At 46.5% G+C, this 24,988-nt stretch overlaps 2 protein-coding genes across 3 annotated transcripts; both read left to right on the top strand.

Annotated features, from left to right (window-relative positions):
• Positions 1 to 17,327, top strand: spata13 (spermatogenesis associated 13). 2 transcript variants are annotated; one of them, XM_019894903.1, is made up of 13 exons: positions 1 to 727; positions 7,977 to 9,236; positions 11,368 to 11,787; positions 12,212 to 12,356; positions 12,428 to 12,561; positions 12,755 to 12,934; positions 13,468 to 13,647; positions 13,925 to 14,104; positions 14,236 to 14,468; positions 15,678 to 15,807; positions 15,885 to 16,260; positions 16,700 to 16,774; positions 16,862 to 17,327. In XM_019894903.1, exons 1-13 carry the CDS (start codon positions 719 to 721, stop codon positions 17,041 to 17,043), a joined length of 3,504 nt encoding a protein of 1,167 aa, XP_019750462.1. In that variant the 5' UTR covers positions 1 to 718; the 3' UTR covers positions 17,044 to 17,327. The 2 variants fall into 2 exon arrangements, with proteins under 2 accessions (XP_019750462.1, XP_019750463.1); XM_019894904.1 differs by lacking the exons at positions 1 to 727; positions 7,977 to 9,236 and adding an exon at positions 10,048 to 10,298.
• On the top strand, positions 17,325 to 24,345 carry tmprss7 (transmembrane serine protease 7). The gene is made up of 19 exons (XM_019894913.1): positions 17,325 to 17,501; positions 17,590 to 18,353; positions 18,945 to 19,149; positions 19,600 to 19,730; positions 19,807 to 19,874; positions 19,997 to 20,190; positions 20,272 to 20,307; positions 20,513 to 20,741; positions 20,937 to 21,061; positions 21,183 to 21,289; positions 21,366 to 21,472; positions 22,071 to 22,207; positions 22,301 to 22,408; positions 22,552 to 22,659; positions 22,732 to 22,848; positions 23,358 to 23,532; positions 23,600 to 23,868; positions 23,946 to 24,082; positions 24,169 to 24,345. Exons 2-19 carry the CDS (start codon positions 18,294 to 18,296, stop codon positions 24,328 to 24,330), a joined length of 2,475 nt encoding a protein of 824 aa, XP_019750472.1. The 5' UTR covers positions 17,325 to 17,501; positions 17,590 to 18,293; the 3' UTR covers positions 24,331 to 24,345.
• The last annotated feature ends 643 nt before the right edge of the window (positions 24,346 to 24,988 follow it).

Here is a 24,988-nt window from a genome sequence, read left to right on the forward strand (position 1 = left end):
TTTTGACTGAGCTTTATTTCCTCAGAGCAGGAAAGAGGCGTGACTGCTACGCCACCAGCCAGCGTGTGATTGGCGGACAGCGAACAGTCACGTGCCGATCAGCTAATATTATTCCGAAAGGATTTCTTCGACCCCGCCCCACCTTTTCACTTCATTTGCTCGCAGGAGTAAGAAGAGGGCGCGACTCTCCATATCATCCGACGCGTGGTTGGCCTGTTGCGTGACAGTCAAGCCGCGGTCAACCAATCGAATCTCTCCGGGCTCTCCTCAACCCCGCCCTCTTTTCGGAGACAACTGCAACAAGTGCATTAAGATGCTCTTCGTCCTCTTCGAGACGTACTTGTTTTAAACAGTAGTTTTCGCTGCCATGCGCAACAAGTTTCCTTCACCACCAACCCGAAATACTTTTTAATCACTTCAACTTTGCGTTTCAGGCACTTATATCTTCTCGCAAAGTCGAATTGAAGGAACTTGTTGGCGCGACTGAAGTTTATTGGCGAGTGCTCGTCAGCTAGCATTAGTTGCTACTGCTAGCCCTGTTTTTTTTTTCGAGGAGCCGGAAAAATGAAGTAGAAGCTATTTCTTTTCTTTTTTTAAATTGCCTTGTTTTCTTTTTAATTGACTCCCACTCGACATGGACGAGGGGAGCGACGCTTCAGAGAAAGCCCGGCTACTTTTCTATGGCTAAAAAGGGTCAGGAGGGGGAACATCAGAGACTATGAGTACGGTAAGTCGTCCATTTTGTGTTTCTAAGAGAACTTTTTAATTGAATTTGTGTTACCGCAGTTTTCTTCGCGTCATCATTGCGACTCCTGTGTTCGTGTGTGTGTGTGTGTGTGTGTGTGTGCGTGTGTGTGTGTGTGTGTGTGTGTGTGTGTGTGTGTGTGTGTGTGTCCTTTTCACTAATATTGAGGAGGTGGGAGGTAGTGTAAGGGTGCTTACAAAGAGCTTTATAGGCCAAAAGAAAGTGAATCAATGGCAGAAAGAACGAGGCACTTTAGCTCCAGTTCTTCACTGGTCTGAGTGTAGTGTTAATCCCTTTCCTTGCATTCAACAGCCCCACCAAAAAAAAAAAAAAAAAAGGATTCCTTTTAGAGAAGACAGTCATACAATAATAGTATTAATAATAGCTTGGATTTATAGTGCCTTTCAAGTGACCCGAGGACGCTTAACAATAACTCACGAGGATAGTTAAAATGATTCTCCATGTCATGAAAGCTGCTCCTTGTCGGGTTTACGAAAGAGAAAGCTTGGTTGTAAACCTCTCAAGATGATGCACAGAAAGGTCCGGATCACTTTTGGCAGTGGTGGAAATTCAGATCAGCTGGTAACGGCCTGCTGCCCAATTTAAGGTACGGTAAGTAGAGTACTTGAAAAGATGAAAGTATTTATCACTGTCATAAATGTCTTAAAATCAATTAAAATTTTTCATAGGAAAGTATAATTGGTATGCAAAATAGATTATACGCAACGTCCACTTCCTGTCGTCTACTTTCTCTTTCATAATTGTTTGCCGCTCATGAATTTGAATTGTTTCAGTTCCTTCAACGGGTTCAAATTCCATATTCCATTCCGGCCTCAGTATCGGTGTTGATTCTTGACAGGGCTCGTCCGTGTATTGTATTAAATTCCCCGGTTGTCTGTCGCTATGACAGCGGATCAGGTGCACGCTGTTTTGCGCCCTCCGTGCGCGAGCACAGACATCCCTCCCCGGTGCAGGCCAAGCTTCCCACGCTCTCTTCGTGGTAGGGGGGCGGGGACTTCTGCCATTCACCTTCCCGATGGCACATCCTGAAATGGGGAAGTCGACGTCAAAGTGAGTGAATGCGTCGCGGCTTTGTAAAACATTTCGTCACTGCACACGGAACGTGTCAAGTAACCGTTCAACATTCTTAACCGTGAAAGGATGTAAAGTACCTTCCTAACAAGCAGGAAAGTAAAACCACTTAACCTTTACTATCTGATGTTGGCTTGGTAAAGGGGAGTTTGAAACGATTAATTGAATTACTCGAGAGCCTGTCTTTCAAAGCCGCACATTCATAGTCACAGATACTACAGTGTAGAACTTGAGTGACTTGACGTTGCGGTGTACTTGTTTTTTTTTTTTTTTTTTTTTTTTTTTTTTAACATATGTTGAGTTACCGTTGCAGGACGGGTGTACAGCTTCAGTTTTTATGCTATTGCTAATTCGTAATAAAATCTTCTGCGCTGGTCTCACTGAAAAACATCACATTCGTTATGGGCACTATTGGAGGTAGCCAAAGCCTTTCTCTTCATGTTTAACCCAAAAGAGTGCAGTGCATACTGGCCTAGTTCAGCCCCCAGTCCCAAGTCCCGACCCCCACCTTACTGGCTGCAACCCGGTGGGCCGCTTGCAAACTTTGGAGTGTCACTCGAAGTCAGCGCCGAATAGCCCGCTTGTCTGCCTGATTAGGCTATCATGTGTAAATGAAACCACGCTCGAAAGCAAAGCTGTGCTAATCACTTTAGCAATGGCATGGAAGGGGAATATGACACACACACACACACACACACACACACACACACACACACATGCGCAAATACACATACAGGACTTGTGCAGTGTGTTAGGATGAGCTGACTCTTAGCATCTGCTAATTGGTCTTGAGCGTTTTGAATGTTTATTCAAGTGAGCTTTGCACACCCAATCAAAAAAAAAAAAACAATCGTGAGCAAGGCATTTTTAAATGCGCCAAATGAGTCCGGTTGTTTTCATGATTGTTTGTGAAAAGCCGTTCACTTTATATAAAACTAAAGTTTAATGTAGCATTCAAAAAATGTAAAAAGGGATATACAGCTTCTTGTTGCTTTCAAGCTTAGCTTGTAGCAGACGGGTGCACAATTGCAGCATGACGTCTTTGATCCACTGGTGAAAAGGGCACTTTGATTTGCTCCTCTTTCATCTATAACTGCTTCAGACAACAAAGTGTATGCAGGAAAGTGGTTAAGATTGCACGATTGTCTGTGTCTCATGTCTTGTATTATTTTGTCATTTTTTTGTTAACTTTTGCTTTTGATGGCGGCGCGGACACCCGCAGCGGCTCCTCTTGTTTTATGTTGAGAGGGAAGAAATGTCATCTGTGCTGTATGTTACACATACATACAGCACATTTGACAATAAAGTTGTATTCAATTCAATTCAATATATGTATAGATATAGGAAGAAAAAAATCAAATATACTAAATTGAATATGATTGTTATGAACCTGTAATTTTATTCCAGGAATATTTAATTTTTGTAATCCCCCCCCCCCACTCGTGTTGACATGGTTGAAATGTTGTGACTGATCATAATTTTTAGTAATAACAATCACAATCTTGAACTGACTGTGAAAATGAATTCCCATTCAGTTAAAATGAATGTACACTTTACATGGATTTAACAGAAACATGTTTATGGAGAACAATTACAAAATAAATGAGATTTAAGATCTACTTTATTTCCCAAAACAAATGTAAAATTAGAAGAATATAATTTTTACTGAACATGCAACAAAGAAAATAAATTACCTGGTCCCACTAAAAAAAAAATATAATACTAACATCTTGTTTTCGGACCTTTCCACATATTTATTTATTTATGCGATTGAATAACCCTGACGGATCATAATTGAGTACTGTGAATTCAACCAGGGCTTTATTATTTTCTTCTTACATTTTCCAGTCCATCATGATAACTCGACAGTTGGGGTTTGGTTTTAAAGTAAACGTAAAAGAGACGTGTGATGAATTATCTTAATATGAATACATGATGCAAAATTGCCTCACTCAATAAATATTACTGCCCCTTATTGAGTAATTTATTTCTCCCTTCTTTGTGTGGTTCGTCGGTATTTTACTGCCCCTGGTGTCCAAGGCGCACACACCAGAACCGATTAATGCCATTTCCATTCATTTGAATGGCAAATGACAATTTGCGTGATCACTGAACGACAAGACAACAAGTATGTCGTCTGGTACCTTCACGATGCTGAGAAAGGCTCAGAAAAAGCGATGGAAAACGATAAGCGCCCGTTTTCCCATGATCCGCCCTTGTCTGGAGGCCGTGGGCTCTAATGCTCAGCTCTTTCCGCCCTTAATGAATTTGATCCCCGGCCCAAGGCGAGAGACATACCTTTGCAGAGGTGACCTCCTTCTCAGAGTTTAGTCGTGCCCCTCCTCCCCCCCCATCGCCATAGATATCAGATTGTTGGGGGCATTTTATATTTTATAGCTTAACAAGAAGGGACTCAGTGATTGACGTGTTCCGCTCGGTATGTGGACGCAAGTGTGCATGGTTTTTTTTTTTTTTTTTTAATTTTATTTATTTTGTATTTTTTTTTCTCCTTCTCCCCCCCTAGTGCGTGCATGTTTACATATCTGCATGCATGTTCATCCTTGTCTCCGGGAGTCTAATCTGAGGCTGGCTCCAGCTGGCTGCGTGAACCTGACGGGGGGGAGGGGGGTGCTGGAGGGTGGGAAAGGGAATTGGGCGCGCGACTCCTCCCTGAGCTCTTCATTAACTCAAGACTAGGACCTCGGCAAAGAATAGAATAGCAGCATGCAAAAAAAACAAAGCGAATGCACCAGAGTGCACATGTATATTCAAAAAAACAATAAAATAAAATAAAAAAAACGTTTTCGTCACATAATCATTATATTGTAGTAATCTGACATTTCAATTCCATTTTAATTCTGTGAAAAAAAAGACTTGTAAAATTTAGCATATTCTTTTTATTTAATTCATTTTATTATCATAAACTCAAAATCCCTACCTTGAATATTTGTTTGGGGAAAAAAAAAACGGTAAAATATATTTTTCAAGCAAGCCAAACTATTCTCATATGCCCTTGTTCTCATTATCGTACTACTTTTTCTCATAAAATCCCAATTTAATTATTGTATATTTCCCATGATGTCGGTACGATGGGCGACTGGTGAGCACGTCCGCCTCACAGTGTAGAGGTGCCAATTTCCATTTTGGCTCCGGCCTTCCTATGTGGAGTTTGCATGTTCTCCCCGTGCCTGCGTGTGGGTTTTCTCTGGGTACTGCGGTTTCTTCCCACTTTCCAAAAACATGCATGGCAGGTCAATGCGCCACACGAAATTGTCCCTGGGCGTGAAGCTGCGTGCGGATGGTGGTTTGCCTGTGTGCCCTGTGATTGGTTGGCAACCGGTTCAGGGTGTACCCCGCCTACTGCCTAAAAATAGCTGGGATCGGCTCCAGCACGCCCGCAACCCTCGTGAGGAAAAGCCGATTTGGAAATTGATGGATGGATGGATATTTCCCTTGTTTTCCTTTTCCTCAGCGTGTCCCAAAAATATATTTTCCTGAATAATTGTTGGGGTGCCTCGAATGCCCTCTCGAGTAATTTTTGGGGTGCCAAACGCGGGCTTTGGGTCACGGAGGTGTTGAGGGAGAAAAGTCAGTCGAGCGTCTGTCCCGGGATCCAAATCCAAGAAAACAAGCCCAAGTCGACTTGTTGACATTCCTCGCCTATCTCCTGTCTCCTATCTCCTGTCCCTCTCCCGACTTTCGAAAGCGGACAGGAAAACAGATCCCGCTGCTCTTCGTCGGCGTCGGCACAAGACGACAATTGAGAGGGCAGTTTTGAAAGTGGCGCATTGTTCCTGGGAAGCGGGGTGCTTAGTGTCAGTCGGCGGGCGGCGCTCTGCAGCGACAGCGCCGCGCTCATTGCCAGGGGTGACGGAGGAGTCATCCGGACCTGTGATGCGGCTCTTGTACTGGACGCGAGGTTTTCCTGGCTCCGATTGAGGCAAGCGTGCGCGCGCCACCGTTGTTGTTTAACGTTTTCTGACTAGATCGGGAATTCATATTGCACCTGGAGGAAAAAAAATCAATTTAATTTTGCTAAATGTGACCCTTTTAAATGGCACTTGAACATTGTCTTGAGTAGTTTTGTCACAACAGAAATATTCTGACTTTGATACCAATATCGTGAAGCCCATAGACTTTAATTCAACAAAAATATGTGGTCTGTTTTAGCATTTTGGGGGCTTCACAATACCGTGTGATGCTAAACTCTTTGTTTGAGGTGTCAGATTTATGCAGTCGTTTTAAACTGGGAGTTGTGGATTGTACATTTAGCCTATTTTATGCTGAAATGACGAGAATTACTAAAAGTGCGAGTATTGTGGTCCTTTCTAGCAAGGGTGTCAAACTCAGTTTTGGCGCGGGCCACGTTTCACTTGGATGCCCGTAATGACTGAAACCGTACAAAGAAGTCAGGAATAACCGTTGATTCAACTATTGTTTGTTGCTACCATGAAGGTTTTGGTAACAAGAAATTGCTTAGAATATATCTATTTATTACGTATCAGAATTAAAATTTTTGGTCGACATTTTAGACAGGATCATGCAACTTGACATGTTTGAGCTTCTTTCGCGGGCCGCATAAAATGACGTGGCGGGCCAGATCCGGCCCCCGGGGCCTTGTGTTTGACACCCGTGTTCTTTCATGTCACTCTTAGATGAAACTTCCGAATGTTTTCGATGCAGCACCAGCCACGCCGAGTAACACCATTGCCGCTACAAAACGGCACCTCAACCAAACGTTATACGCCGGAAAAACCCGTGGACAAAAAACCAAAAAACAAAAAAAACAAAACCTGTGTAGTGCATCAAAGGGCGATGTTTGCGAAATTGCCATTAACGTGCCGGAAGCATGGCAATTTATCGCATTAATCACAACGGATTAGCATTTTTCATCGCTTAGTCATGCTCGGAGAGGCCCGCTTCAAAGGGCCAGCTGCGTTAACTGCCCACTGTGAATCACACACACACACACACACACTTACACACACCCGCGCAATAGAACACCCCAACCCGGGCCTCCTCGGCTCCCCTCTGACTTTCAAATCACAGCACCGGCGTTAAATGGACGTCATGTTCCAAGTGTGTGGTTTGATATACCGATGGTCATGCTAGTCTTTTATTTACCCGCTAGTCATCCAGTGTATTGTAAACAAGCATTATCTGTGTGAGTGTGTTCATTCCCCAAGTGCTCGCTCAAGACTTGCTACTGCAGTAGCTGCAACACAAGAGGGAGGGGAGAAAAAAAAAAGCATTGCTTCATTGCTGGGCTTATTCTTCGATTTTTAGGCTGTAAAAAAGTTATTCAGGGAATGTATAGAAAATGTTTGGGGTTTTTTTTTTAATAGCGTGTACACGCCTGCCTCTGGATGTGAGTTGACATTATCAAGTGGATCTTTTGTTCGCGGTCTATTTCCGTCAACGTGTTGGTCGAGCAGTTATGAACCTGGCAGCGCTTCTCATTTGCATCGTACCTCCCCCCGCGCCGATTTTTCCCCACCCTTGCCTTTACGGCTTGGCACGGCCAAGCTCCGCTCATTTTTAAGCATCTTGACTGACGACACGGAAGCAAGAAGTTGGCTTCTGATAAGCGGCGACGCGTTTCTCCAATTATGTTGCGGGCGTGGTGACTGGAGGATATTTGTTGCCGGGTCTGTTAACTCATTCACTCCCAAAGACGTTTTTAAACGTCTTTTCAGACTTGGTCCAGAATTGGCTGCTACTTGAATGAGTTTTAAATGGTATTGAGGAAAAAAAAAGTTAGGGGATGCCATAGAGCTTAAAGTTTGAAGACACTTGGGGATTGTTTTGAATTGTGGAAAAACTTGCAAAATTCACCTTAAAAAATGCAATCGACATGATGCAATAGCGTTCGATTGTGTAGGTGGGGCGAGACAAGTCTTATGTAAGGATCTCTTGTGATCAAGTGTGGCTCTGGAGCTTTACCTAGTCAAGCAGATAATAGAATGGTTGTATTTGTTATGTAAATAAGAACCGGTGGTACCGTATGTTATTAAAACTCATTCAGTACCAGCCGATTCTAGACCAAGTCTGAAAAGACGTTTAAAAACGTCTTTGGGAGTGAATGAGTTAAAAAACAAAAACAAAAAAAAGTCATAAAAGTTTGTGTTTTCTTCCGCAGGCAGAACCAAAGGACAGAGTCTCGTCTATAAGCGAAGACTCTTTCCCTCGCCTCCCCTCCTCCGGCATCGTGGACCCCCCGATCCGGAGTCGCCCCTTCAGCGACTCGTACCCGTTCCACGGTCAACCTGAGAGGAGCTTCGCCCCGTACCTGCAGCCCGTCACCGTGGGCCCCGCCTCCACGGACGAGGGCCACCCGAACGGCGTGGGCGACTCCTCCTCCGGGAAGCCCGGCTCCTCGAGAATCATGAGGCTGTTCTCCAGCTCCAGGAAGGGCTCCTTTCCCGCGACCGACGGTCCCGCCGCTCTCCCCGCGCTCGGCATGGTGGACTCTTTTAAAAAGTTGCGCACCTCCGTGCTTCACGGGATTCAGACTCGCGGCGCAAGCGGACCCGCGCCCCCGTCGGGTGGCGAAGCAGAGAACGGGCACGCCCTCAGCGACGCCGCCGCCGAGTACCCGTCGAAAGGAAATTTGACGGCGAGTCGCTACGACTCGGATATCGACGACGACGAGGACATCACAGAGGGCCTCCAACGCAATTCCCGCTTCTCGCGAAGTATGAGGAAAGCGTACGGAGCGGGACGCATCACCATGTCGGACATGGACGAGGAGAGCCACGCGGCAGGTTGCACCGACCACAAGAAGGCAAAGATCAACGGGCAAGCGGAAAACGCATCGAATGCAACCGTGCTGAGCCGACTGAGCAAGAGCGCGGATAACCTTCAGGTTTTTAAAATCCCGTTCCGGCGCAAGGCCCCCACGCCGTCCCCTCAGCCACCCCCTCAGAGGACCACAACGTCAAACGGGACTCCGAATATCCAGAGAACCTCCAGCGCCTCCTCGGTGGACCTCGGCAGTCTCAGGAGGAGCCCGGTAAGAGTGAAGGGACAAATGCTGAAGTTGATGGGCAGCATTACCGACGTGAACGTCTTGCGCCGGCCGAGTCGCTCCCCCTCGCCGGGACCGCCCGTTCCCATGTCGCCCCTGAGCCGGCTCCACGACGACTACTCCCGACGCGTCCCTTGCCGCAGCACGAGCGAACGACGGCGCCGACCCTCACCCGTCAGACCTCGGGTCCTGTCGGCCGGGCACACGCCGCTGGTTCACGCTCCGCTGGTTCACGCGCCGCCGAAAGAGGACGCTGCCACGCTCCAGCATCAGATTTCCACGGAAGACGGATCCCTGGAGATTACCACCTGCGGTTTTGTGTCGGAAGACCAGTTGCCTCCTGATGATCGAAAAGCCGAGCCGCAAAATGAGGTAAGCCGGGAGACAATTCGTTAGGTACGCAGAGCTCCTGACCATTTCGGGCAAGTCACTTCACTCATTTTACGGTTTTAAACGTCTTTTCAGACTTGGTCTAGAATTGGCTGGTCCTGAATGAGTTAAATAGAAAGAACCATTCTTGGCCCGTTTGCCGGATTTGATCAACCTCAGACCAGCCGCGCACCAAATGACGTGGCGGAAACCAGCTGAATTTGGTCGCTGGTTTTCATGACCGACCATGTTCCGCCGTTTTTGATGAAATTCAAAATCGGAGTATCTGACGTTGAAATATCCGCACGTTCTCATTTATTGGGGAGCATTTCCCTCTCTTTGTGGCCATCTGCTTCCTTGACAGTCGCACAATGTTTTTGTCGTTCAGTAACAAGTAATACAGCACAATACAGACCAGTATCCTGTATTTAGAGCAGTGGTCCTTCACCTTTTTCGAGGTACCGAACCCAACCAGGTCATATGCACATTCACCGAACCCTTCATGAGTGAAAAATAAATATATTGTTTGCAAATTCAAGATATTTAAAAAAAAAAAAAACACATTTATTACAAAGAGGATTGTTCTCGTGTCACTGTCATATGCGCATTCTGTCTGCTGTTTGTCCTCCATGTGATGTATTGACTCGCGCCGGGGGTCACATGCTGGACCCGCCTGTCCTGCGCTCGAAGGAACAGGCCCGGTTAATGATTAGGCTTTGTTTATGATTAGCAGCCACTTGCGCAAATGGGCCAAAATTGTGGGCGGGCAAGTCCAAACGAGCGTTTGGCTTCGACACCTCAGTCCAGCGCGGCAGCACAAAGTCCAGTCGCGATGCACTTGAGTCCTTACTGAGCGAGTTAAAAACTCTGGGTCTGTAAAGTCGCTTTTTTATTTTTGAATGTGTGTGTGTGTGTGTGATTTTGAGGATGCTTGGGTGACTTTAAAAATCCGACGGCTGGGTCCAGATACGGGCCCGCATGTGTTTCACAATGGTGCTAGCGCTCTGTGTGCCTTTCCGCTGTGTATGCGGCAGCGGTCCCGGTCCAGATCGGGAGAACCAAAAGGTGAGGTTTGATTGTTCGGGGTCAATATTTGCACGTGAAATAAAATCTGGCATGATCGTGTTTCATTGCGGAATATTTGTGCTCTGCTTGATAGGAATTAGAATTTTTTTTTTTTTTTCTTGGGAAAACTTATTATATTGATTCAAGTCGTTTTACGCTGATTCTCAATCCAATCAAAACTCTTCTTGGGCACGTTCGAGGAGCAGTTGCTCTGTTTCTGACGAACAGATGCACTCGATCCGTGCACAACATAAGCAGTCACGGATATTTTTGGTGTCACAGATCGGTTTCACATGAATTCATGTTTTGACAGACCGGTATGTTCTGTTTGCCAACTATGTCACGGTTCGTTGTTTGTGCCCCCACACTATCAAGTTTTTTTTCGTTTTTTTTTTCCCTCAGTATACTTTCTGCAATGCCCTCACATGCAGAGAAGAAAAGCCACGGTCGCAGGTGCGCTTTTAGTTGAATGAACTCCAGCAGACTCATGTAGAAGTTGTGGTGGGCCGTTGCTCTCACACAGGCCCTCTCACACACAAAAAAAAAAAAATGTATTTCAACAAGTTTGAAGGTGTAGTAACTCATGTGGGCGGAGCCATGAAATTGTTGCTTTCCAGTGAGCCGTTGCCAACTTGGAAAAAAGGGAGACAAAGACACTCCCATGATGCATTGTGTTCCTTCTGTCCCAAATTTTTATTTTGATCGTAATCATTCCAGAAAACCCCGCATATTAAATATGAAGTTTGGAAACTGATGTGAGCCATTTAGTGCTTTTGCGAGCTTTTCCATCACATCTTAAGCAGAACAGGGTTGGTTCCCGAGAATCACCTCGAGCGATAAACCGTATTTGAAGTAAGACTGCTAATATTGTCTCTTAAATACAGCTTTCTTTTTCTTGGAGGGTGTCGGTTTCATCATTTGGCTTTTTCTCCTTCCTACTGATCAATACATCGTTTTTGTCCAGTCGCTCAGTGCCAAATGTCCCACGGACCAACGGTTGGGGCCCACTGCACGACATCTCTGTACATTGCGGGTTATTGACCTGTCACTATTTCTTGTGATTTTTCAGGTCACGGCGGAAGAGCAAAGGGAGGAAGCGTTGCAACCAGATGGCGACTCCTCGGAAACCAGCGGCAGCGCCTCTCCTCTCTCTCCGGTCTTCATCCCGGAATCGCCCACGTCGGCCCCCACAGAAGCCACCGCCGTCAAATCCCGGCGACGGGGTGGGCGCCCGAGGCCGCGGCCCATCTCGGACTACGGGCAGCTCCTCTCCAGAAAGCACTGCATCCCCGAAGAGGTGGGCGAGCTGAACCCCGACGAAAGGACGCACCCGCTCCATCCGGAATGTATCGGGAACGGCGTGTGCGAGAGCGGCGACGAGTGCGGCGTGAACGGGAACGTGCCAGGCACGCGGCAACAGCGTCCCGTCTCCGTCATGGGGGTGGAGAACTTGTACTCCCCCGACGCCGATGAGGACCAACTTCCTTCTGTACGTTTCTCTGATTTGAATCTGTCAAAGAGGCTGTGTTCTGAATCACTCTTTCTTGGCTCAAAATGCGGCAGATTTATTTTTTTCATTCAATTCATTAGCACAGGTGCCTATGTCTGCCCCCCCCCCAAAAAAAAAAAGGAGGCTGTCATGCCATTGCATAGTTGCATAGGTTATCCCCTATTTAGTGTCCCAAATGTAACCCAAAATGCATCTTGAAACCAACCGATGGCCCCCGGAAAAGTAATGCCTCCCATGATGCACTGTGCCGATACAGAAAAACGGTTGACCATTTGCGTGGTTTTGTTCGGCTTTCCCGCACGAGACAAATTCACGAGTTGCTGTGCGAAAATCGCTCAAATGATAGAACAAAACATTGCACTTTGATATTTGATGTAACCCCTCATCTTGTGTTCCCCAACAGCCTCTGTCACGGCCGCCCATTCCCTCCCACCAGGTGCCCCCCTACAAGGCAGTCTCGGCCAGGTTACGCGCCCCCACCCTCTCCCAGAGCACCCCCATCGGGCTGGACCGCGTGGGCAGGAGAAAACTGCACCGAGTGCTCAGCGGTAGGGAAAGTTGCATCGGGGGGAGGAGAATGTGAATCGATGCCTTGAACATTTTTTTTTTCGCTCCGCAGACGGCGTGTCCAAAGGCTCGGCGGCGCTGGACGACAGCGTGAGCGAGGAAGAGGAGGAGGAGGGGAGCTTCGACGAGCTCGCCGACGTCACGCCGTACCTGGAGCCAGGCGTGGAGCTTTCCGTGCTCGTGGAGGTGAGCTCGCCGCCGCTCTCACGTTGACTTTATGACATAAGGGTTGATCGCGGCCGCGGGGGCTTTGCGAGTGCGTCCCGCCCCCGAGAGGAGACGTGAGGATAAACTGCGTATTCGACATGTTTGGCAAGCCGGGCCGTAATCTTTCATGTTCGACACGGGCTCATCGGTCTTGTCATGTGCGTCGGCGCAGTGGATCAACTCGGGCCACGCCGTGTACGCTGAGGCCCTGTGGGACCATGTGACCATGGAGGAGCAGGAGCTGGCCTTTAAGGCAGGCGACGTAATCCGCATCCTGGATGCCTCGCACAAGGACTGGTGGTGGGGCAGGGGGCCCGACAAGGAGGCCTGGTTCCCCTCAAGCTTTGTCCGGGTGAGTGCACTTCCTGACCCGCTTATTTGCACTCCACTTGTAAACTGGCTTTACTCCAAACGAAAGCCAGTCTTAACGCTGCATGTGCGTGTGCGTGTGCGTGTGCGTGTGCGTGTGCGTGTGCGTGTGTCTACCACCCACTAGGGGTTCAACTGGTCTCTGTGGCAACCAGTGTTGAGTGACAGTTGAGTTTTAATTAGCCTCTTTTTTGATTGACAGATAGATGTTTGTTATGTAATTGCTCGCTGCTTGTTCAAAGATGCCAAGCAAGAGCTGGTTAAACGTTCCCCAAATCACATAAAGTTGCTCTGAGGCTTTTTTTTTTTTTTGTGTGTGTGTGTGCTTAAAGTTGTTCTCTTTTGTACTTTTTTAGTTGCACATGCAAACTGTCGAAGAAGCTTTTTAAATGTATGTGTGTGTATCTATGTATAGTATGGATATGCATACGTGTGTGAGAGAGAGAGAGAGAGAGAGATTTTTTTTTTTTTTTTTTTTAAATATATCTATTCTATGTTCCCGTCCACTTGTTTCAGGTGCGCGTGAACCAGGAAGACTCCAGCGCGGGGAGTGTGGAGAGCGTGGCCGACCAGGAGGACCCGGCTCCCCGCGAGACGCACAGCAGTCAGCACAGGCAGCAGATGAGGACCAACGTGGTGCAGGAGATCATGAACACAGAACGCATCTACATCAAGCACCTGAAAGACATCTGCGAGGTGCGCAGGCATCACCTTTTTTCTTTCTTTGTCAGCAGAATCAGTGTTGACAACTTGGCCAACCTTTTCTTGGGATCCAAAGTTTTATTTTAAGGCAAGCGCCCAGCCTTTTATTCATATAAGCCTTCAGGCTGGTCTTTTTCCTTCAAATATGAGCGAGTAGCCAGCGTCGTCATCATGCTTCATTCAATGTTCAACTTTAGCTTCCAGCGCTCCCTGTAGGCCACTGTCTGAACTGCTTCCAGAGTTCAAAATGCGAGTATATTCTTTCTTGCAGGGTTACATCCGTCAGTGCCGCAAGCACCCGGAGATGTTCAACGAGCTCCAACTAAAGACCATCTTCAGCAACATTGAGGACATCTACAAGTTCCAAAGGCAGTTCCTTCGCGACTTGGAGAAAAAGTACAACAAGGAGCAGCCTCATCTCAGCGAAATCGGCTCTTGCTTTCTCTTGCAGGTCAATACAGGCGATATTGGGTTTTGCTGGTAAAATTTTAGGATGACTCTAAAATGTAGAGGACCTAACCTTTTTATAGGTGAACTTAACTCTTTCATGCATCCTCTCTCTTTCTTTTGTCCCCCCCAAAGGGCGAGGGATTTTCGATCTACTCTGAGTACTGCAACACCCACCCGGCGGCCTGTGCCGAACTGCAGCGCCTCATGAAGTCTGGCCGGTACAAGCACTTCTTTGAGGCCTGCCGCCTCCTGCAGCAGATGATTGACATCTCCATCGCCGGCTTCCTGCTCACTCCTGTCCAGAAGATCTGCAAATACCCTCTGCAGCTGGGGGAGCTGCTCAAGTACACCCCCAAAGACCACAGGTACCGCTCCGACTCCTTACAGCGGAGGAATGGAATTTTTTTAAGGGGTCAGCTAAACGTGCCTTGACGCCTCCTTGTCCCACGCATATCTTATCACTTCACACAAACGTGTATATTACAGGATATGGGTCATAAACTCATTTTAGTACAAGAGGCTGCAGGGACATGAGCGGATCACATGAATCACACAATAGGGCTCGAAATCACGTGTCAAGCTTAGCGATAGAAGTACTTGAATATATTGTTTGACATTAGTGAAGTGTGAACATAAATTAGCTCATTGGCAGTGACTCAAATACAATGCAATTCCTGTGGGAAATATGTAAATACAATCAATGTGTTCTTGGGTCAAACTTTTTTATTGTCAATGTTTTCCTAACGTTTCGCGGCGAAACATTGTGTAGGACGAAACTAAATTGAACTAAAATGAGGTGAATAAAACTACTCATCCTGTGACACTCATCGTGTGCGTCTTGCAGGGTTTTTTGTTTTTCTTCCACATCTTTGACTGTCAGACAAGTTTAAAAAGAAGTTAACTGTTGTCTAATAAATTAAAATAAGGTAAAGCCACTCGAATACCTTTTGATAAACATGTAACGTAGACCCTACGGGTCAGTTATGCCACTGCTTAGTGACGTTTACTGCTTGAAATTGTGTCATCGGTGATCACGTTTTGGAATTAACATCCTGGACGCCTCCCTCAACTCAACCAGTGGTGGGTGCGTGCAGCAGTTTCTCAAGCGCCACATTTTAGTTACCATTTTCCTTGGAGGGCCGTTATGAATTAAACCATATAAAGAAGTCAAGAATCACAGTTTATTCACCTATTGTTATTGTTACTGTGGTGAGAGGTTCGGTAACAAGAAAATGCCTACAGTATCACTCTTATTTATTACAAATGAGAATTTGAAATTTTGGTCGAGATTTTAGCAAGCATCATGAAAGTTGCCATCTTTGATTTACTTTCGTGGGCCACATAAGATGACGTGGCGGGCCAGATCTGGCCCCCGGGCCTAGAGTTTGACACCTGTGGTCTAGACATGTAACAACATGGTGATGGGAGTTTTTCCTCAAGTCAAACTAATGTCATGCTTTGTGCCTTTGAACATCCCTGACTGCGAATCCACGTTAACTAGCATCTCGTAAAACTATAAATAAGTAAATCTGCTCACCCAACTTAAGTTGTGTTGCTGTTCCCGGTGCTTGTAGGGACCACGGCGGTGTGAGCGACGCCTATGAGGCCATGAAGAACGTGGCGAGTCTGATCAACGAGAAGAAGCGGCGGCTGGAGAGCGTGGACGCCATCGCCCACTGGCAGGTGGCCATTCTCCGCTGGGAGGTGACGACCACGTTCGAAACTAAGCCAAAACCGCCTGCCGATTGCTTTCGGCTAAGAACGTGTCGTTGGTGACGCAGGGACCCGACGTGCTGGTGCGCAGCTCCGAGCTGATCCACTCTGGAGAGCTGACTCGAATCCTCCGCCAGGGCAAAATGCAGCAGCGCAGCTTCTTCCTGTTCGACCACCAGCTGGTCTTCTGCAAAAAGGACGTCCTGCGCCGGGACCTCCTCCACTACCGAGGGCGGCTGGATATGGACCTCACCGAAGTGCTGGACGTTCCCGACGGGCGGGACCCGGGCTTGGGTCTGACCCTGAGGAACGCCGTGCGCCTGCGCCACGCCGACACGCTTGAGTTTGTGTGCGTGCTGTGCTGTCGGAAGCTCCAGGACAAGGAGAGGTGGCTGCAGGCCTTCAGCAAGGAGAGGCAGCGGGTCAAGGAGGACCAGGAGATGGGTGAGCCTCCCACAACGTACACCTACACTTGCTCAACTGCAGATTTTAACTGGGAAAAGTACATTTAAGGCCTGAATTAAAAATCGCGACTCTACCCACCGGTTAATTGTTTTGATTTCTCCATTGCTGCTGCTTAAAATATGCTCTTGACATGCTACTCCGCAACCCCTCCATGCATCCCTCCTCTTCTACTTATTCTGCAGCATGATCCTGGCTGATCCCTTACACCTGCTGCCGCCTGCTGGACAGATTGTACCTGATTTACAATGCAGACTTGTACCTGATTTACAATGCAGACAAGCCTGATCCTTACTCAGATTAAAAATGAATAATTTCAATCAATAAACCATATAATATCAAGGAACACGGTTAAGAATTTAGGTTGTCAATGCAGGTCAGGGCTTCTCATCGTGTTTTGATTCGTATGGTTTGTTTCCAGGAATAGAAATCAGTGAGGAGCAAAAGAAGCAGTCGATTGCGAACGCCAGAAGAGCAAAACAGGGCAAAATGCACAGTAAGCAAGCAATAATATTCATGTTTGATTATTCATCAATATATTTGACCTTTTTTTTTTTCCTCCCACCTTCAACGTTCCATCCAGCTGTGGGCTACTCCGGCTCCGTGCCCCCGCACCACCAAAACCTCCACCCTCTCCACCAGCGACACGTGACCATCCCCACCAGCGTCCCCCAGCAGCAGGTGTTCGCCCTGGCCGAGCCACCCAAGCGAAAGCCATACCAGCTACTCTACAGCATCACCCGCAGCACCTTTTTCAGGAAGTGAACCAGATATCCGTCCATTCCTTTGAATGTACTCGTTTGTGTGTGTTTTGTAACATGTTGTTGACTGTGCCTTGGATGAAGAAGGGGCGACTAGTGTTAAAATACCGACTGTTTTGTTCTGGTACCCCTCAACTGTGTCTCTGTGACAATGATGCCTCATCTGCTTTTATGTTGACTCGTATTTTATTTCACAAAGGCTGGACCCTTTTTTTTTTGTTGTTGTTTTTATTTGGACTTCTGCTGCTGAACACCCTGTCTGTGAATAACATTGTAAATAAAACTCTTGTTAAACCATATAATATCAAGGAACACGGTTAAGAATTTAGGTTGTCAATGCAGGTCAGGGCTTCTCATCGTGTTTTGATTCGTATGGTTTGTTTCCAGGAATAGAAATCAGTGAGGAGCAAAAGAAGCAGTCGATTGCGAACGCCAGAAGAGCAAAACAGGGCAAAATGCACAGTAAGCAAGCAATAATATTCATGTTTGATTATTCATCAATATATTTGACCTTTTTTTTTTTTCCTCCCCCCTTCAACGTTCCATCCAGCTGTGGGCTACTCCGGCTCCGTGCCCCCGCACCACCAAAACCTCCACCCTCTCCACCAGCGACACGTGACCATCCCCACCAGCGTCCCCCAGCAGCAGGTGTTCGCCCTGGCCGAGCCACCCAAGCGAAAGCCATACCAGCTACTCTACAGCATCACCCGCAGCACCTTTTTCAGGAAGTGAACCAGATATCCGTCCATTCCTTTGAATGTACTCGTTTGTGTGTGTTTTGTAACATGTTGTTGACTGTGCCTTGGATGAAGAAGGGGCGACTAGTGTTAAAATACCGACTGTTTTGTTCTGGTACCCCTCAACTGTGTCTCTGTGACAATGATGCCTCATCTGCTTTTATGTTGACTCGTATTTTATTTCACAAAGGCTGGACCCTTTTTTTTTTGTTGTTGTTTTTATTTGGACTTCTGCTGCTGAACACCCTGTCTGTGAATAACATTGTAAATAAAACTCTTGTATTGAAAGACACGGTTCCAGGCTCTCTCCCTGGGGTAGACATTTTGTGCCAAACGGAGTCTGTAATGACGGTAACGCGATACGTGCGTTCTTCCTGACGCCTCGGCTCTTGTTTCACATGCCGACTGAATGTGCAGCGTGCTGGATCTTGCTCTTTTTCCCGACTGAAAATTGATCTTTCAAAAAGAAAACTGGAAATGAGGAGATAAAGTGGCCTTCAATGGGGATGCCCATGTCATGGGCCCAGAGCGCAAGGAGAGCGGAGATGTCGACGCATCTCAACAGGATGCTGTCAGTGTAAGAGCATATGACCTATTTTTTTTTTTTTTTAAGTACAAAAGGGTTTAGATCAAATTATTGGTGGAAGAAGTTTGGAAACTTTTCTTGCTCTCATTTTCATATTTCACAAATAGGTGAAGACTTTTTCACATGTCTTGTTACGATAGATGTCTGCTTTTATGTCAGCTGGTGAAACTGGTGTCATAGGCAAGTAAAGATTAATTACCCTTTGGTATTCCGCAGGGGTCAATCCTTGACCCCATTGTAAAAAGTTGTGTAGACTTATTCTCTTCAATGTATATTCCCTCCTCTCATTGAATGTGACTTTTTTCTTCTCCCCTTTCGGGAGTCTACCCTGCTACATATGGAATGACACCAAATGAATAATACATGTGTAGTAGAGTGTAATTCAATTCGGCAGAGTGGGGATGAAGCAGCATTACAATCGCATCTTTTGTCATTTTCTATTACCGTACAAAGTGTTTACGGATCTTTGAACATGCACTGCTTGACATTTCGCGGTAGTTTGTTCTACATCATTAATTACATCCTTGTCAAGAGTAGGCCATCTCAAAACTGTAACTAATGACCCTATATGTGTTTCTGTAGTTCACTGACATATCGGTTGAGGTCTCCACCGTGGACCACACGCTGCAGAAACTCTGCAGAATGTACAGGAAGACGAGGCGGAAGCCCAAAGGTCTGTCCAGGCTGTGGGCTTACCTGCTGAGCATTCGGCATCTGGCGGTCATCATCACGGCTGTGGTCTTTGTGCTAGTGGTTGTCCTGTGGTCGCTGCTCTGGGTCTTCATATGTAAGTGTGTGTTGACCAAGATGGGCAAATAGCTGGTCATTTAAGTCTCCAATGAGTTTTTTTTTCTTTTGATTTAAAACGCAAAAAAGTTATTTTCCCCAGGTTGAAAACAAAACTCATTCGGAAATACAATAGTCATTATGTCTTAAAAATACTAAATCACAATTAATACATAGTAAGTAATAAGAGAAAAATATTAATGTCTCCTATTTATGTCAATGTATCATTACTGGAGTATTGCAAAAATACTAAATCACAATTAATTCATAGTAAGTAATAATATTAATGTATCCTATTTATGTCAATGTATCATTACTGGAGTATTGATAATTTATGCAAACTATCAATAAGGCTGTAAACAGGATCCAGTACGTTTCTGACTGGTTTACGAAAATTAATAAAAAATGTTCGGACTAACATTTCTTGTGTGACATGCTCAATTGATCCCAGTTCGACGCGAGGGCAACAGTGTCGTGTACTTTGCTGGGATGTTCCGCGTGGCTAATGTGGAGTTCATCCCGGAGTACCGCCAGGCCGGATCCCACGAGTTTGTCTCCATGGCGACCAGAATACAGCATGTGGTATCTGGGGTGTTGTACTGTGCATAATACACTTTGTGCACTCAGACTGTGTTAAATGTTGTTGTTGCGCCTGCAGGTAAGCGACGTGTACAAGATGTCCTCAGTGACTCGCCTGTACAAGCACGCCATCATTTCAGACCTCAGGTAATCTCTCTAAACGTCAATATATTTTAACTTTAATAAATCCTACCCACTCAGCTCATTGTGACAAAGTCTTTATAAACTCATATGGTCTTGTCATATACTGTGTGTTTGAAATCCCTCAGTACCAACAACAAGGGAGGCGTGCTGGTGCACTTTTGGATGGTGTTTGAAGTCCCTCGCCTGAAGAGCGCGGCGGTGTGCGAGGAATGCGTAGCCGTCATCCTCCGGGACTCGGTTCACACCAGCCTGAAGAACCGCTCATCGGTGGGCTACCTCCTGGACCTCCCTGTAGACATCGACTCCATCCTCGTCAATGGTGGCCCCCTGTTGGTGATGTATGGAGTGTTTCCTTTTATTTAAAAAAAAAAAAAAAAGACGGGTTTGCTCTTTTCTGCAGCTGTCCGACGCTCGGATTACACCTCCAATGCAGCAGGTAGGTGGCTGTTTTGTCACCTGAAATAAATTTCGTGATCAGGAATTCGGAATTGCGCTATGAGTACCATTGTCTCACCTCTTCAAGACTTATTTTTGCCGTTTTATTTTTTAGGTTGATAGTTTAATTAAATTAGAGTACACATATAGTCTTTACTGCACACATCAAAATATAAGAAATTAACTTTGAAATATGAATATTACAGGATCCCAGTGTATAGACAAACTTTACGCCAGCCTTCCCGGTGCGAGGGTCCCTCTGAATGTCTTTTCATCATGGGGTGGTGTGCGGTGCCACGTGAAGCTCACCGCCGTGCCCGGTTTTCTCATCCGGCTGACCGTCGCCTCCTTCCAAATCGAGCCCAGTGACTGCGTCCATGATGCCCTGACTGTGTACGACGCTCTTCTGCCCATGAGGGGGCGAGTTCTCCACAGGTGACTACTACACCTCCTAATCAAAAACAGAATAATATGAAAACTAGAGCTTCTGAAAACCGAGCCTACTGTATTCCACTCCCAAGAATAAATGTCTTTGTTTTTGACAGGGAAGAGTAGAATAATATTCAGAGAAAACAAAGTGATTTATTTTATTTTATTTATTTTTTACATGTGTGTCTGCGTTGTTTGCAGGCTGTGCGCGCCTTTGTCCAGCTCCATCTCCCTCGTGTCCACCTCCAACGTCATGCTGCTGTCCTTCACCATGTCCAGCGGAACCAAGAGCTTCAGAGGACACTTTGAGGCCATCGCAGAAGAGTGTGGGTCATCTCTCTTGTTTGATTCGGAACACACATGTACCGTGGATTCAAAAAGTCTGCCCTGAAAACATGGCTTTTGAACAGGGATGTGACTTCTTATATCCACCGTTACCCCCCTCAGTGTGCGTTTCTCGCGTCGCGTCAAAACCGCATGCGACAGGCCAGGTCTACAGCCCCTTCCACCCAAGCCTTATGCCCCCCCACTGCTCTTGCACGTGGATCTTCCAGGTAACGCTCCGGCATACGTTCCTTATGCTCTGGTGTTCCATCATTTACCTTTATTTCTTTTTAAAATGTATTCTAGACTCCTGACGCCGCGTTGGGGGTTGCTCTGCAGCTTCAAAATTATGTGCTGAAACCAAAGGACATGAAGGGGTGTGAGCATGGATGGTGGAGGGTCAACGAAGTGATGTATGGGCAAGAATAACAGATTTTTTCAAAACATTTTTTATGATGGATATGCTGCAAATAGTGAGCCCAAATGCCACTAAACGTTTTATTCAATTATTTAAACATTACACAACACAGCAAAAAAATATTTTTCATCACCACATAACAGTGAGTGTTACCTCCTGCTTGCTAAATAGTGATCCAAAGTGGGTTATTAGCACTTTCTAAATGTTAATCTCTGCTCTTGGTCAATACATGACGACAGATGTTTGCCACATTGTGAGCCCACATATTGCTGAGCTACTAGTTTTTTGCTTGCCGAATAGTGAGCCCAAATTTTGCCTTAGCCTTTCAACTGATCATCATATTATTTAGTCACACTCGAGTACAACACGGTAGTATATTAATCTGTAACAACCCAGAGCGTGACCCCCTGCTTGCCAAATAGTGAGGCCACATCGAGGGGAAGTGATTTATTCTTTTGTAAAGGGCTAATACAACTGCTTGCTAAATTGAGCCTGCATGTCGCTTACAGTAACTCGTCGTTTTCCAGCTGCCAAATAATGACCCCAAATTAGTGTTGCTCAAGGAAGCCGTAGAATGACGTTGTCGTCAACAGTTACTGCGGTAGCTACGTGGGATACGAGAGCATATTTCGCATCGCAGAGTGCACCGCCAAGGTGGAATTTCGCTGCACCTCCCGAAGCGCCACGCAACCTTTCCATGTGACGTACAGCAGCTACAACATCAGCCAACGTAAGGGGGTGTATTGTTATCTGTAAATGGTGAGTCTAAGGTTATTGCACGGGGTGCCTAATTCTGTTTCTGCCGCTCTCGTCCTTCCCGCAGCCTGTCCGGAAAGTCACTTCCTGTGCTCCACCGGACTCTGCGTGGAGAAAAGTCGACGCTGCGACGGGCTGGACGACTGCCAGGACGAGAGCGACGAGGTCTTCTGCTGTGAGTCAAATTGTTCTGTATTGGCGATGACTTTTATTGCGGCTAGTATATCGATTTTTTTTTTTTTAATATTTCAAAAAGATTGAGCATTAAAAAAAATGAGAAAAATGTTTAAAAAAATGTCACTTGTCTTTTTGTTACAGCGAGGCCCACCAAAAACTGTGGCGGCAGCAGCCCTTTGCATCCTCTGTTTGCCTGCAACGGTGAGACGGACTGCGCCAACGGATTGGATGAAACCAACTGCACACAGGGTGAGATGTCCTTTTAAGAATATGCATCATATCTTTATGCCTCTGGCTTTGAAGTGTTTTGCTGTGCGACAGAAACAAGCTGCTCAGCCGTCAGCTATCATTGCAACAGCGGCACGTGCATCCGGAAAAAGAACGCCAGGTGTGATGACATCGCTGACTGTCAGGACGACAGCGACGAACTCGACTGTGGTGAGTAAACGAAATGCATAAACTCTACTTCATTTATACTTGCAAAAAAAAAAAAAATGGATACCGTATTTTCCGCACTATAATGCGCTTCAATAAATGGCCTATTTTAAAATTGTTTTCAGGGCGCACCGCATTATTCGGTGCATTGAATAAAAGCTAAAATTGTGGTTGCGGTTGCGTTTTGCAACCACTAGATGGAGCTACGCTAAAGGGGAATGCACTACAATACAATACAGCTTTATTTATAGCGAGCTTTCACAACCACTGGAGCTCTAACAAAGCGCTTTGCAGAACATTTCAAATACTACGTCCAAGAAATCTGAATATTGATCCATATATAAGACACATCGGATTATAAGGTGCGCTGGCGGCTTTTGAGAAAATTGAATACTTTTAGCTGCCTTATACTGTAGTGTGCAAAATTTCAAAGTGGCACATCCACAGTCTCAGTAGGTGCTGCTGTTTTGCTGTTTATAGTCACTAATATAAAACGATGATGTCATCCGCAGCTTGTGGGCTCCCCAACCACCCGGTGGCCCACCGCATTGTCGGCGGGACCGACTCCGAGGAGGGCGAGTGGCCTTGGCAGGTCAGCCTGCACTTCTCGGGTCACCTGATCTGCGGCGCCTCCCTGCTCTCATCCGATTGGCTCGTTTCAGCGGCGCACTGCTTCAGCAAAGACAGGTCGCTTCTCCGTCTCCTTCTTTCTGTCACCTGGCAGGTCCTCAAATTGACATCCTAACCCACGCAGGCTGTCGGACCCGCGCCGCTGGCGGGCCCACTTGGGCGCGCTGACGCAGGGTTCCGCTGGGCACGTGGCGGAGATCCAACGCATCGTGGTGCACGAGTACTACGATGCCCGCACGCTAGACTACGACGTGGCCCTGTTGCGCCTCAAGAGGGCGTGGCCGCCCTCCCTGGGCCCACTGGTGCAGCCCGTGTGCTTGCCCGCCGCTTCACATGCCGTCACCGCCCGACACCGCTGCTGGGTGACAGGCTGGGGACATCGCTTTGAAGAGGGTAAGGAAATGTTCACGTATGTATGTATGTATGTACATATATATAATACACACCGTATATATCTCCTCCCCTCGCAGATAAGTCGCTGCCATCTGTGCTGCAGAAAGCCCAGGTGTCCGTCATGAGCCAGACTGAGTGCAAGAAGACTTACGGCCCAGTGTCGCCGCGCATGCTGTGCGCAGGGGTCCCGTCGGGGGAGCGCGACGCCTGCAGGGTGAGCCACGCTTTCACACGAGCCGCCGAAATGACCCCGTATCAATGTATGCAATCCGGTTTCTGTACTCTGCTGTGATTGGCCAGGGGGATTCAGGCGGGCCGCTATCCTGTCAGGCGCCAGGCGGGGGCCGCTGGTTCCTGATCGGTATTGTTAGCTGGGGTGCGGGCTGCGGCAGACCTGGCCTGCCCGGTGTCTATGTCAGGGTCAGCAAGTTCACGTCGTGGATCTACGGCCACATCGGCTGACAGCCCCCGCTCATTAAAAAAAAACTCTACAAGCAAACTCACTGTTGGGTAAAGTATTGCTTCTTAATCCAGCCCACAAAATATTTACATATTCAAGAAAGTAGTATATATTTTTCCCCCTTAATTTCACAATTTTTTTCCCTAAAATCGGTTATGATGTACTGTATTGTATTTTTTAAAGTCATTTTTCCCATTAAAAAAGGTGCTTACAAGTACTCCAATAAACCATGCTTGTAAAATTAAGAAAAATATATTTTTATCATTTTCTGAAACAAAAAGAAAACAAAATTTTATCATGTATTTTATGAATGGATTAATTTATGATAATTTAACGAACTTTAACTGCATTAGAAATGACCATGAATTCGTATTTACTGAAATAAACGTATAAATTGAAACTTTTTTCAGTTTGCTTTTATTTCATTTTTTTTCATCGACAAACAACCCGGCCCATCTGCCAGTTTCAAAAAGTTAGCCCACGCCAATTTGACCGGCTTGGAAATACCATTACTGTTCGTGGAACGTTACACAATAAATGTTGATTGAATGTACCCCCCCGCGGCGCGTTCAACCTGCCCGCAATTGCCACAAGGGGGAAGTTTGCACACAATATCAGTCAACGGGGTTTGTACATAGTAGCCCCATTGTCCCCCCCCCC

This window comes from Hippocampus comes, unplaced genomic scaffold (genome assembly GCF_001891065.2).
Source record: "Hippocampus comes isolate QL1 unplaced genomic scaffold, H_comes_QL1_v1.1 scaffold138, whole genome shotgun sequence".
NCBI lineage: Eukaryota > Metazoa > Chordata > Actinopteri > Syngnathiformes > Syngnathidae > Hippocampus > Hippocampus comes.